The sequence below is a fragment of the Octopus bimaculoides genome, chromosome 1, assembly GCF_001194135.2.
Source record: "Octopus bimaculoides isolate UCB-OBI-ISO-001 chromosome 1, ASM119413v2, whole genome shotgun sequence".
In the NCBI taxonomy this organism is placed as follows: domain Eukaryota; kingdom Metazoa; phylum Mollusca; class Cephalopoda; order Octopoda; family Octopodidae; genus Octopus; species Octopus bimaculoides.
The window spans coordinates 10,510,651-10,524,588 of NC_068981.1; the positions used below are offsets into that span (position 1 = coordinate 10,510,651).

The following is a 13,938-nucleotide window of genomic DNA, read 5'->3' on the forward strand; positions in this document are numbered from 1 at the left end:
GGGGGGGGGGAGCTAGCCGATTACATCGACCCCAGTCCTCAACTGGTACTTATGTTAACATATTTACTACTATGATGCATCAGGCAAATTTCCTAACTCTTTCATTCCTTAAGACTACCAAAAAGTCGTCATACACAGTAGTTCAAGCCACCCCAAAAATATATTCATTCAAGGTAAAGTAATTTTACCCAACCAACAACAACAACAAAAAATAAAAAGGGAAAAATATGTAGACCACAGACCTGTGCTGATAGATAAAATCCATCATCTGAACCCTTGCATTCTTTCCAAATATCTATTGCTTGATTCCAGGACAATCCACGCTCCACACTTACCTAGAAAATGAATCAAAATGCAAGAAGAGTGAGAAAGAGAAGGAAAAGAATAGACAGCAAAACGATTTCATATTGAACAAACAGAGTGGTGATGGTGGAGGAGGACAAGCAGCAGCAGGTGTGCTTCCTTGGCAAATAATACATTTTTAGTGTCCTCTCTTCCTTACATAGCAAGGTTAATTATCAGAAACACACAAACATCATATACATATATATATATATATATATATATATGATGTTAAAATGTCTTACAGTTAAGTTGGATCCTATGTATTTCCCTGAAGAGAAGATTACATCTTTATTAACATCACTCATTCCTTTGGAAGGAACCATTTGTAATCTTCGAAACATATGTCGGAAATAAAAGAATTCATTTAACATATGCGTATTACTCCATTTATTAAATTTTTATATTTACTCAAATACCCAAAATAACAGGGAGTTTCTACCTCATAAACAGGAGTTACACCAGTCATTTTGTGATCTTTGCTACCCTGGTATCTATTAACCAATTTATTTTGTCGGAGTTAATTATTAACTAAGAGAAAATAAATACATATATATACAATATAAACTGTAATTTTTGTATAATATAATACATGTAAATTTATAACTTCATCATACCGTATATATTTACCCATTATATGTTATATCATAATGTACGTTTATATATCGTAATGTTTTAACTTTGTCCCATTTTTATACAACTTGGAAATCATGCATGTTTATAAATATTTTTTTAATAAATATTTTGAACATTCATGATTTTTCGAAAGTTTTTAGTGTTGTATTTGCCTGTCTTTTTACCTTACCTTTTAGACACTTTAGAGACTGAATACTATAAATTTATTTGTTGATTCTTGAAGGAATTGAACACACATATTATATCTTGCGTTGGACATATGGTATTATTCCTGTGGTTTTCCACCCTTATGTATCTATTTTTACTATAAGCTATATATATATATATATATATATGTATGTATATATATATATATATATTCTTTTATTTGTTTCAGTCATTTGTCTGCGGCTATGCTGGAGCAACACCTTTAGTCGAACAAATTGACCTCAGGACTTACTCTTTTTAAGCCTAGTACTTATTCTATCAGTCTCTTTTGCTAAAGTGCTAACTGGTGAGGACGTAAACACACCCACATTGATTGTCAAGTGATGGTGGGGAGCACAAACAGACACACACACACATATATATATATATATATATGATGGGCTTCTTTCGGTTTCCGCCTACCAAATCTACTCACAAGACTTTGGTCAGCCTGAGGCTATAGTAGAAGACACTTGCCCAAGGTGTCAAGCAGTGGGACTGAACCCAGAGCCATGTAGTTGGTAAGCAAGCTACTTACCACACAGCTACTCCTGCGCCTATATACATATATATATACGCATATACATATCAATGAATGATTAATCAACCCAATTCGACTAATAAAATTTGTAAGAGTAAAAATATTTGCCAATCTTAAAATGCTGCCACATAATGGTAACTCATGCATTGAACAAAGTTACTAAGATTGTTTGGGTGATGTGAACAGTGTCTCATAGAAACAAGAGGAAGATGAAATTCAATAAATTTACACATAAAAGTTTCTAAAAATTATGAACCTTTTTGACACCAAGCCATCAGAGATCAACCTTAGTTCTATGATACAAGCTTTCTGTTTTAATCCTTTAGCACTTAGACTGGCCATATCCAGCCCAAATATGCTGTCTGTTTTATGTTCTAACCAGCCAAATCCAGCCTATCACACCTACCCTTCAATGCCATTATAAAATATACTATCACATCATGAAAATTCTGAAGCTACAAAGTAATGCATGATTAATTAAAAACAATTTGAATAAAAAAGTATTACATTTGACAGAATAATTTGAATGTTAAAAGGTTAAAGTGAACTAAATTTAAGCCTTCTATCAAAAAGTTTCATGTTAATACAAGTTCCAAACACCAGCTTAATAATGGCAGATATTTCACTGCATTTTTCATTGTTTTCCAAATTAATCGAAACAATGGCAGTGTACTGCAACAGAAATATGGGAACAAAAGAGAAAAAAGTTCAAAATAAAGAATCTAGCAAGAATTTGTTCAATCCTACGAATTCAAGATGAAACAAAAAGATAAAACTCACTGTATGCAACTCGGTTCTAGCTTTGTTCAAATCAGTGTTGCCAACAAATATTTTAGATTCCAATTTTTTTACGCTTTCTCCTCCAGAACCCAAATCTAAAGAAAACAACAAAATAAAAAGACAATGGTTAGGAATGAATTCATTTCTTTCAAATTAAAACAAGGCAGACGAAAAAAGCAATCTAACCACAGGTGTAGATATGGCTGTGTGGTCGAGAAGCTTACTTCACAACCCTGTGCTTTTTGGTTCAATCCCAGTGTGCAACAACTTGAGCAAGTGTCATCTACAGTAGTCTCAAGTTGACCAATGCTTTGTGAAGGAGTTTATAGGCAGAAACTGTGAAGAAGCCTTCCATGTGTGTGTGTGTGTGTGTGTGTGCGCGTCACCACCACTTGACAGCTGATATTGGCTTATGTCCCTGGAACCACGGTTGTGGAGTCAGAGTTGTGGAGTTGGAAACAATTAAGGAGTAACTGGAGTCAGAGTAAGTAAGACTATATGGATTCTGACTCTGACTCACAATATATTTATTCTTTAATTTATATTAAAGAATAAATATAACATATAGGCCCACTCAAAGTACAAGCATATGCATAAGCTTTTTTGAGATATGTAGACTACAATCACTTAATTACAAGAGCATCCAGCTGTAGAAACTCTGCCAAATCAGATTGGAGCCTGGTGTAGCCATCTGGTTCACCAGTTCTCAGTCAAATTGTCCAACCCATGCTAGCATGGAAAGCGGACATTAAACGACGATGATGATGATGATGAAGAGTCAGAGGTGCCAATAGTAGAGGAGTCAGAGTTTTTTGTTTTAACTCCACAGCTCTGCCTGTAACTTAGTAGTTCAACAAGAAAGATCAACAGAATAAGTATCAGACTTTAGATAACTGCTGGGATTGATCTGATCAACTGGAATCTTTTCAAGGCGGTGCCCCAGCAGGGCCACAATCCAACGACTGTAAATAAAAGATGTAAGTTCAAACTGATTGAACTTTTAATTCCTAGTTTCATAAACTTACGGTTTCTTAGACGTTGTCAGCCGGGAGAATGAACCAATGTAAATTGTATAGGAATGCAACAAGACAGCCATTTCAGGATTTGAAAAGCTGACTTTTGGTAACAAGCCAGTGGTGTCGTTAAGTCTTTTTACTATTAAGCAGAGCAGCAATAAAGGAAAAAAAAACCAACATTGCTTCTAGTGTGTAAACTTCTGTACAGTACTCACCCACAATACCCATGTCCCAGCGTCCATTTCTCTTGGCATCCAAGATAATAGCTGTTAGTGTCTCTGAGAAGTATTTAAATAGAGAATTCTGCTGTTCCACAGGCATTCCAAGGATTCTGTTTAAGAACTTACTGATGTTATTATATTCTGAAGAGAAAAGAAAAAATCAAGGTTATTAATCAAAGAAGTGAAATCTAACAAAAAGCAGGCATTACAAGAAGTCTCTGAAAACCTTTTAAAAGATAAAACCAGAGTACCTTTTTCTAAGAGGGGCGTTCCAAGACGTTCATCTACAGCTATCATGCCAACACCAATCAATGAATTCTTGATATCTAAAATAATTGAAATAACAACAAAGTCAATCAAAGTATGAAAAAAATACACTTAAAAAAATCATTCAACGATTTCATTATTATTGTTGAAGGCAGCAAGCAGGAAAAATCGGTAGCATGCTGGACAAAATGTTTAGTGGTATTTCATTTGTCTTTACGTCCTGAGCGGAAATTCTGCCGAGGTCAACTTTGCCTTGCATTCTTTTAGGGTCAATAAATTAAGTAGCAGTCAAGCAGTGGGGTCAATGTAATCGACTAGTCCCCTCCCACCAAAATTTCAAGCCTTGCTTTATGAGTTCAATAAAGGCAACAATGCAACAGAAAGTGCGAGGAATATTAATGCAGTATATGGGGATCAGACAATAAGCGTAATCCAGTGTCAAAAGTGGTTCCAGAAATTCCGAGCTGGAAACTACAGCCTAGAAGACGAGCCTCGTCCTGGAAGATCTGTAAAGCTTGATGAGGACATCCTCTAAAATTTGGCGGAACAAAATCCTATCATGACTGTTGAAGAACTAGCAGAGAAGCTTGGATTTGGTCATTCAACCATTCAACGACACCTGTATGCCATTGGAAAACGGCCCTCTTTGGTTTCAAGACAAAAAGTGTTCTTCCATCAGGATAATGCTCAACCACATACAATGAGGATAACATTCCAAAGGCTGGAGCAGTTTGAATGGAAAATGATGCCCCACGCCATATTCACCAGACATGGCCCCAGTCTTCAAAATCATTTGGATGGGAAAAATGTGAATTCTGTAGACGAGGTTAGAACAGTACTGGAGGAATATTTTTTGTCATAGACAAGTGAATTTTGGAAGAGGGACCTTGCAAGTCTTCGAGATAGATGGCAGAGCATTGTAGAAAATAAAGGAGAGTATATTTTAGATTAAAAAAGAACTTTGTTTATCTTAATTTTGAAAAATAAAAGCATGAAAAAACCGCATTATTTATGGGATGACCCAATAGTTAAACAATATCGGTTAAGATGGAAAAGAAGAAACAGAATCAAGAAAGAAATAGAAATGCATTGTGACCTCCAATAGCCAGGTCAATACAGGTGATTCCAATTGAAATATAGGCTTTATTTGAATTCATTTTTGAAACAATGAAAAATTTAATAAGATAACCTTTGATTTTACTAAGTAGATGTTTAAAACATAAATTAACATGAAATTTTAATTGAAGGTTTTACTGTAAACCGTCACTGTAAAACAGGCATGCCCTCGGGAGGCTTGGTATCAAAAGGATTAAATCAGTAAAACACTCAATCAAGCAGTGTCCTTGATGTCGCCAGTGTTGTACTGTACTATTTCATGGTGCCTATTTATAATGATATGGTCTGAGCCAGCAAACTCTATGCAGCTTGGTTACAGATACAGCACAGAAACAATGATATCCTATCATTGCTTGGATTCTTCAGTCGCCAGTTTGATATGCAGTGAATTCAGCCAGCTTCACCTCCATGGATGATAATTTGGGAGGGGTTTTTTTTTTAAGATACAAAAACCATTATCCAGACAAAATGAATAAGAATTATGAGAAATTCATAGTTGTTGATTATTTCTTTTTCATAGCTCAAAATTAAAAGAAATTGACAAAAAAAAAAAAAAAAAAAAAAAAAAAAAAAAAAAAAAAAAAAAAAAAAGCATTATATAATTTACCTTCAAAGAAATCTCCAGAATACTCTGATGGTGTTGCAACAAGTGGAGCTTCATATCTCAGTACAGATTTCATCACTGCTTCCAAAGCAGTTCTGCCATACTAAAAGGAAATGTAAAAACAACTTCAGTCAATGTAATGTCAACAGGAAGATCAACAAGCTCTCTTACAATCAGTTCTTTCTACATACGAGGGAAATTGCATGGCTAAGTGGTTTGTAGTATTCAGTTCAATATTGTAAATTCGTGAGTTCAATTCTCTACAGCACATTATGTCCTTGAGCAAGACACTACTTCACATTGCTCCAGTCCACTCTGCAGGCAAAAACGAGGAATACCTGTATTTCAAAGGGCCAGCCTTGTCACACTCTGTATCACACTGAGTCTCCCTGAGAATGATAGTAAGGGCATGCATTTGTGGAGTACTCAGCCACTTGCACATTAATTTCACGAGCAGGCTGTTCCATTGATTTGATCATCTGGAATGCTCATTGCCATAACCAACAGAGTTGATTACATTCACATTTTATTTTTCTGATAAATTTGTCAACAGCATATAAAGGATGGATTTCATTAGCATTAATTAAATGAGGAGTCAAAGTTAAAATTTAATCCAATCTCTAAATCAATTTACTTGTATTATATGACTTTCTATCTGAAGAATTTCTAGTAAGAGATATTTTACATGTTTCTCCTACATGTACAATTTCGTAACTCCTATTCGCAAGGAGTGGAGGCGCAATGGCCCAGTGGTTAGGGCAGCGGACTCGTGGTCATAGGATCACAGTTTCGATTCCCAGACCAGGCGTTGTGAGTGTTTATTGAGTGAAAACACCTAAAGCACTACGAGGCTCCGGCAGGGGATGGTGGCGAACCCTGCTGTACTCTTTCACCACAACTTTCTCTCACTCTTACTTCCTGTTTCTCTTGTACCTGTAATTCAAAGGGGTCAGCCTTGTCACGCTGAATATCCCTGAGAACTACGTTAAGGGTACACGTGTCTATGGAGTGCTCAGCCACTTGCACGTTAATTTCATGAGCAGGCTGTTCCGTTGATCGGATCAACTGGAACCCTCGACGTTGTAAGCGACGGAGTGCCAACAACAATTTGCAAGGAGTTGGTATGGAAAAAATATTTTCAACTCTTATGTGTTCCTCACACAAATGAAACATCTACATACAACTTTGGAGTACTGGAATAAACAGGCGTGCTTTAAGAGGACACGGCTCTCATTTTTAACCCTATTTACTGTTAAGTGACAGAAAACAGATTTACTAGATCCCAATATTTTGAACTCCATAAAGTGTCAATCTCCCAAAGTAAATGGAACATGAGGAAGTGTAAGACCCAGGAAGACATAGGATGAAGTACTGAAGAACAACCTTAGGACACTGAACCTTTCAGAAGAGATGAGAAAGGACCGAGATGCTTTGTGCCTTGCTGTACTCAATAGGACCTATACTCCATAGCAGAAGCGCTACGACCGGTCCCTCTAGAGGTGTAAAGCGCTTGTGGCAGTGCCACATAAAAGCACCCAACACAATCTTTCTGTAAGTTGTTGGCATTAGGAAGAGCATTCAGCCATAGAAACCATGACAAATAAGATTGGATTCTGGTGCAGCTCTCCAGCTTTGGTCAAGCCATCCAACCCATGACAGCATGGACAACAGACGTTAAGTGGTGATGATGATAATGAATATATAATTTCTGAAAGGTGTTAAAGATTCCTATGCACACACACACAAGCACATGTTTGTCCTTCATGTTTTTTTTTTGCTGTTGTCTTGCAAGTACTTGGTGACCCTGTCAGTGCAGCTGCCACTTAAAAGCACCCAGTCCTCCGTGAAAAACAATTTCATAAACATTGAAAGTTTAATACTGTATACTTGGACATGTAGTTGTTGATGTAAAAAACGTGGCATCTTCAATAGAATGTCTTAATTTGTCATACATATATATTTAGGTTAAAATTTTAATAGCCAGCATCAGTACTCGGTACACATTTAAGATATGGTTCGGTAGGGTAGGGAATTAAGATATTTTAAATGCAGAAGGAGAAGTGGCTAAAAGTGGGGTCGATGGTCGAAAAAGTTTGGCGACCCCTGGTTTAGACTATGCTAGTAAAGAAAACTGAACATAGAACAGAAAGAAATGATATGCATGTGCGCACGCACATGTACAGACATGCATATAAGACACACACACACACGAGAGAGAGAGAGAGAGAATGAGAGAAATAGAAAACTTACTTTGTTATCAAAGTTGAAACGACTTAAATCTCTTGTTTCTGTTGCTCGCCGGTCACCATGTGTCAAGGCGCCCTAGAAAAATAAGATGTTTACTTTTTTTACTTTTTCTTAAAAAATAAATTTTTAAAAAAAGCATTTAACCCTTTCATTGCTGTATTGATTTTGAGATGCTCTGTATTCCTTTCAATTACTTTAAATATAACAAAGAATTTCGTAAAATAACTTAGTTATCATTCAGCTAGTGTTAGGAACATAAATTGTCACTAAGGTTTGGTACAAGATTTTAATTGAAAATTTATGAAAACAAGACATTTGTACTCAGAGCCAGAGCTAGTTTCATCCGGGTTGGTAACGAAAGGGTTAAGACAGCCAAAGTCAAGATCATTTTCATATGTCAGTGAAAAATTGTGATTATATGTGCATATTTGCTTACAACAAAATACACAGCTATTTTAAGATTAGAACAAGCATATGATCTTGGGACCAAAAGAAAATTCACATTATCTCTATAGTCATCAGATATACTTTGATAATACATATTCTTATTTTCAGAGTTAAATATCCCAAACTCAAAGGTGAAATATAATCTGGTCTGCTTAACAAGCTTATAAACAATGGTGCTCCTTTCAAACCACTGATGTGTAGACCAATCAGATCGCTAACACAGGATCTTTAGACATGTCTTTATACCCCTAGACATCATACACACACAATGATTTCAAATTTTAGCAGAAGGTCAGCAATTCTGGGAGTCAAATCCATCAACTCCACTGCTCGACCGGTACTTCTTTCATCAACTCCAAAAGGATGAAAGGCAAAGTCAACCTTGGCCAAATTTGAAGTCAGAATGTAAGACAACAAAAATAAATGGAATGTTACTTACTAGACTTTCCAGTCTTTTGGCAACTGTAGAAGCAAATCTCCGTTCTCCTGCTAGCTCTGATATGAGGAATATGTATTCGGGAGCACTAACTTGATTTGATCGATGTGTCCGACCTGTAAGGACAAAAGTCAGAGGACGAATGAAATTACACAGACATCCATCCCAGTCATAAGCAATAGAAGCAGTATTAAATTAAAATAGCTATTTATATATCATACTTAATGTAAATACTTCACTGGAAAGCAAATTTACAACAGGTGTTGTCAATGGCCTGAGCTCATGCAGTGAGTACATGCCACTGACAAGGTCCAAGAAAGCCGAAATGTATCTGGAGTTTTTGCTAGCTGTTGCTGGAATGATTTTCATCTCCCTCTGATATATAATGTATTTTTAAACATAAGAGATGTATTCTCTGAACGAATACTGCAGTAAATTTGCCTTTCACTCACGTATCTACATTAAGTATGATACATAGAAGGCTGTGTGTGTGTGTGAGTACAGGGATGGACTCACACAAACACAACATCATCGTCATCATTAAACGTTCGTTTTCCAAGCAGGCATAAATTGGTTGATTTGACCAGGGCTTGCAAGCTGGAGAGCTGAGCTAGGTTCCAGTCTGCTTCAGCTTGATTTCTACTGCTGGGTGCCCTTCCTAATGCCAACCATTTTAGAGTATGCTGAGTGCTTTTTATGTTGCACCAGCACTTTTAACATGGCCCTGCATGGGTGCTTTTTACATGGCGTCGGCAAAGGCACTTTTTAAGTGGCACCAGCACAAGTACTTTTTATGCAGCACTACATACAATTTATAATTTCCTAAAGAGGAATCATTAAATTTTTAAATAATTAAGTCACTATTAATTTCTTACATGAGCACAAAACCATAAATCTGCACAAGGGTTGAATCCATCTCCAGTGTAAGACAGATACTTATTTCAGGAACTTTGTAGAAATAAAAGGCAAAAATCAATTCTGGAAGAATTTCAACTCAGAATAGAGAAAGAACTGTGATTTTCTACCATTTCTGGCATTTGTCTTGATTGTTTAATTAATACTAAAAATACCTAACAGGGTGTGAATCTGAAGTTCACTAGTTAAACCACATGGTTTTGAGCTTCATGTCATTGTGAGGCAGCTCCAGCAAGTGCCTTCTATTCTAACCTCAGGCTGACCAATGCTTTCTGAATGAAACTCTCTTCACATGACAAAGTTTGAATGATGGTGATGACAGGTTTACATCTTTTATAAAAGCAAAACATCTTAGCACTTGGCTGTTTCAAGATGTGAAGACCCAGTAAGTAAAATAAAAAATACCTTACTTGAAAAGCAGGCATGGGCTAGCAACAGAAAGGGTATCTGGCCATCATAGAACATTGATTTGGGTCAGACAACATTCACTGAAGTAGATTTTCAATGACCAGATGCTCTTCCTGTCAACAACCCTCACCTGTTTCCAACCAAAGTAATATTTTCCCATGGCTAGACATGTTTTACATGGAAGACTGAAAACAAAAACGAACCTCACTTGAATGACAGTGATGCTCATTTACAACCATTACATGATGTCTAGACAAGTTTTACACACACACACAATCATCATCACCATCAAACATCCATTGTCCATGCTGGCATGGGTTGGATGGTTTGACTAAGGCTGGTAAGCTGGAAGCATGCACCAGACGCCAGTCTGATTTGGTATGGTTTCTACAGCTGGATGCCCTTCCTAATGCCAACTACTCCGAGAGCGTGTTGAGTGCTTTAACATGGCACCACATGGGAGCATATATATATATATATATATATATATATATACACATACACACACACACACACAAGGATTCTTTCAGTTCCCATCTACCAAATCCATACAGTTGCACTTAACCACAAAACTTACCAAACTGCTGTATAGCTCTATCTGCACTCCAAGGTAGTTCCAATGTTATATGAACTCTTCTCTTTTGATTCCGAGCTCTTCGATCGGCTTGAAGGGAAATTCCTGAACTGGCAGCTTCAGATATGATAGCAATGTTCTAGATAAATAAAACAAACAATGTCACTATCATACAAGCACTGCTTTTGAGAAATGGACAATCAGGAATCCTTAGTCTACTACAGAATAATAATTTTATCAAGATATCAAATTTCCTCCAGTACAGTTGCTTGGTTGAAAGTTCTAAGACTGTCCCCAGTCAATAGAAGAATGAGAAAATAAACATATCACATATATAGACATTGAGGCTATGTGATATATTGGACTGAGGATCACAAGACTATGGTTTGGGTTCCTGGACTGGGTGACACATTATGTTCTTGAGCAAAACACTTCATCTCAAGTTGTTCCAGTTTACTCAACTGGCAAAAATGAGTAATCCTGCAATGGACCGGCATCATTACAAGGAGAAGATATGCACCACAAAAACCAGTTCTGTGAAACCATGCGATCATGAGCAGAACACTCTAACCGCTAGGCCAAGTGTCCTCACATAATACACTAATAATATCAAGGGTTCAAATTTTAGCACAAAATGGGCAATTTGGGGGGAGAGGGTAAGTTGATTACATCAACCTCAATGCTCAACTGGTACTTATTTTATCAGCCCCAAAAATGATGACAGGCAAAGCCAACCTTGGTGGAATTTGAACTCAGATAAAAAAAAATGGACAAAATGCAGCTGAGCATTTTGCCTGGCATGCTCAAGATTCTGCCAGGTCACCACCTCAATAATTCTACTATAGGCACAAGGCCTGAAATGGAGGGGGGGAGTCGATTACATCGACCCAGTATATAGCTGGTACTTATTTCATCAACCTGGAAAGGATGAAAGGCAAAGTTGACCTTGGGGGAATTTGAATTCAGAACATAGCGGCAGATGAAATACCACTAAGCATTTGGCCTGGTAGGCTAACAATTCTGCTAGCTCACTGCCATAATAATAACAAAATTAGTAAAACATTAAAAAGGATATATAGAAAATGGCAATGGCATTTGATTTTGGGAACAAAGCAAAAGGAATCTGGTTATTTTTTTCCTTGCTTATGAAAGTAAATAAAATTGCAATAGAGGTATGTTAAGTAATGTCGATAATACCTTTTCACCATCCATGAAGCGTTGTTTTTCTGTGAGATTTAAAATTTCAAGTGGAACATCCAGTTCACTTCTTGATTCATAACACACAGCACCGTCTTCATTAGTCACGACTCTCCCTTTCCGACCTGTCATCTGTAAATATAATTGAGCAACCTTTACTAAGTATCGGTTCATATCAAGAGAAGAATATTGCAAGATTAAAAAAACAAACAAATATCTCATAACTGATCAATTATCTCCAACAGTGCAACCCCACTATATAAAAGAAAAACAGCAATTGGAAGTGACCCAATATGGCCATAGTCCTCAGACTGAAACTTGAAATGCAAAAAAAAAAATTATAAGAAAGAACATAAGCAAAACAGAGTATCCCGTCAGTGAAGAATGCAACTGTCCACATGAGCAGATGCAGATTGCAGAATTCAGTGAACATCAGCACTTCAAATGCACATTCCAGCTCCTGAGGTTTTATCTGGTCAAGAAGTGGCTACAATACAACGGTGTTGCTCATTGCGATCACCTTTTATCTTTCTTAGTTAAATTTTAGTGAAGGTGATTTACAAAATGCACCAAATTACAGTCATATTCCAGGAAAAAATAAAGTTCCTACTGTACAGCATTCCTCTCTATTTAGGATCATCGCAATCCACAAAGGAGACTGTATGTGGTTACTTGGCTAGAAATGGCAGTCAAATCTCCTTCAAATTGCAATCTAGTGTCTTGAAAAAGGGAAAACACACTGAACAATGCAGACTTAGATATACTGTCTGAATAAAAAAAAAAAATAAATAAAAAAAAAAGAATGATCAGTCTGATCAATTCCTTATGCAAAAGAGACCTACAGTTTAACAACAGCCACCTCTCCAACTTAACCCACTGCCCACCATGAGCCCCATTTGGGGATCTGCTAAAAACAGTCTCCCTGCCAGTTGTTCATTGTAGTTAAAGTCAATTGCTTACGTACATTGCATTTGTAGAGGTGTGTTTCACAATATTTAGTAGTTAAAGTTTGTCATTATTAGCTCTGGCTAACTCCAGAGAACATTTTATCTCATAAATTGCAATTTTTGAACTACAAAAATATTGACCATTTTGAAAACTTTTTTTTTTCATTTCCCATCTACATCATTCATTGATATTTCATACACATTTGCATTTGATACTATAGTTTCAAAAAACTAAAATGATTATTATTGCAATTGAACAGAAAAGAATAAATATGCTGTTTTTCAGCAATTTGGGACTTTTTGAAAAATTTATCATAATTTCCAAAATAATTCACATGTGAAGAAAATTTAAATACTATTTATTATTTTAACCCCTAAGACACTCGGCAAAGCCAAAAAATATGAATAAAAGGAATTAGCAGTTAAAGGGTTAATTGAAGTAGAAAAATTTTATTAACTTACTTCGGCTACATTTTCAGGACCCCCAAGTTCATCAATTAAATGATCCAAAGTATTTGGGGGAAGAATATCTGATAGTTTTTCAATACTTTCCAGCAATTCTCTTTTCATAGCAATAGCTTTGTCAATGCTATCCATACCAACTGCAATGAAAATAATAACATCTCATTTATCATCTTCAATTAACAGAATAACATAAAATAACAAGAGAGCTCAGAGAGTGCAAACCTCTGCCAAGGCAACGCCAACATCCTCTCAATGATTAGCCGGAGATGATTTTTAAAATGAGAATATCTGAAATAAACTCGACTGCTCTCACAAATGAAAATACTAAAAATGAACCTGACCACTCTCAAAAATTAAAAAAAAACAGGAAAAATAATCCAGAATCCTTGTCCAGAACTGAATCGATCCCAAAATCTAATCAGTTTATGCCAGTCACAAGGCCAAACATCCTTGAAAGTTTCATCCAAATCCATCCAGCGGTTCTTGAGATATCTTGACCACGGACAGACAAACAAGTGTGACTGAAAACAATATCTCTGCCCTCACTAAGGAGGAGGTAATAACAATTTTTAATATAGGCACAAGTTCGCACA

General features: G+C 36.3%; 1 protein-coding gene across 1 annotated transcript in view; it reads right to left on the minus strand.

The window, feature by feature from the left end:
* Positions 1-13,938, minus strand: part of LOC106873356 (protein strawberry notch homolog 1) — a 50,305-nt gene that overhangs the window by 4,633 nt on the left and 31,734 nt on the right. Inside the window, exons 17-26 of the mRNA XM_014920686.2 lie at positions 13,343-13,482; positions 11,934-12,065; positions 10,740-10,875; positions 8,843-8,955; positions 7,960-8,031; positions 5,713-5,812; positions 3,974-4,048; positions 3,717-3,863; positions 2,486-2,580; positions 243-335 (exon numbers count right to left, since the gene is read on the minus strand). Coding sequence (XP_014776172.1) covers positions 243-335; positions 2,486-2,580; positions 3,717-3,863; positions 3,974-4,048; positions 5,713-5,812; positions 7,960-8,031; positions 8,843-8,955; positions 10,740-10,875; positions 11,934-12,065; positions 13,343-13,482 — 1,103 coding nt within the window. The remainder of the gene's footprint in view (positions 1-242; positions 336-2,485; positions 2,581-3,716; positions 3,864-3,973; positions 4,049-5,712; positions 5,813-7,959; positions 8,032-8,842; positions 8,956-10,739; positions 10,876-11,933; positions 12,066-13,342; positions 13,483-13,938) is intronic.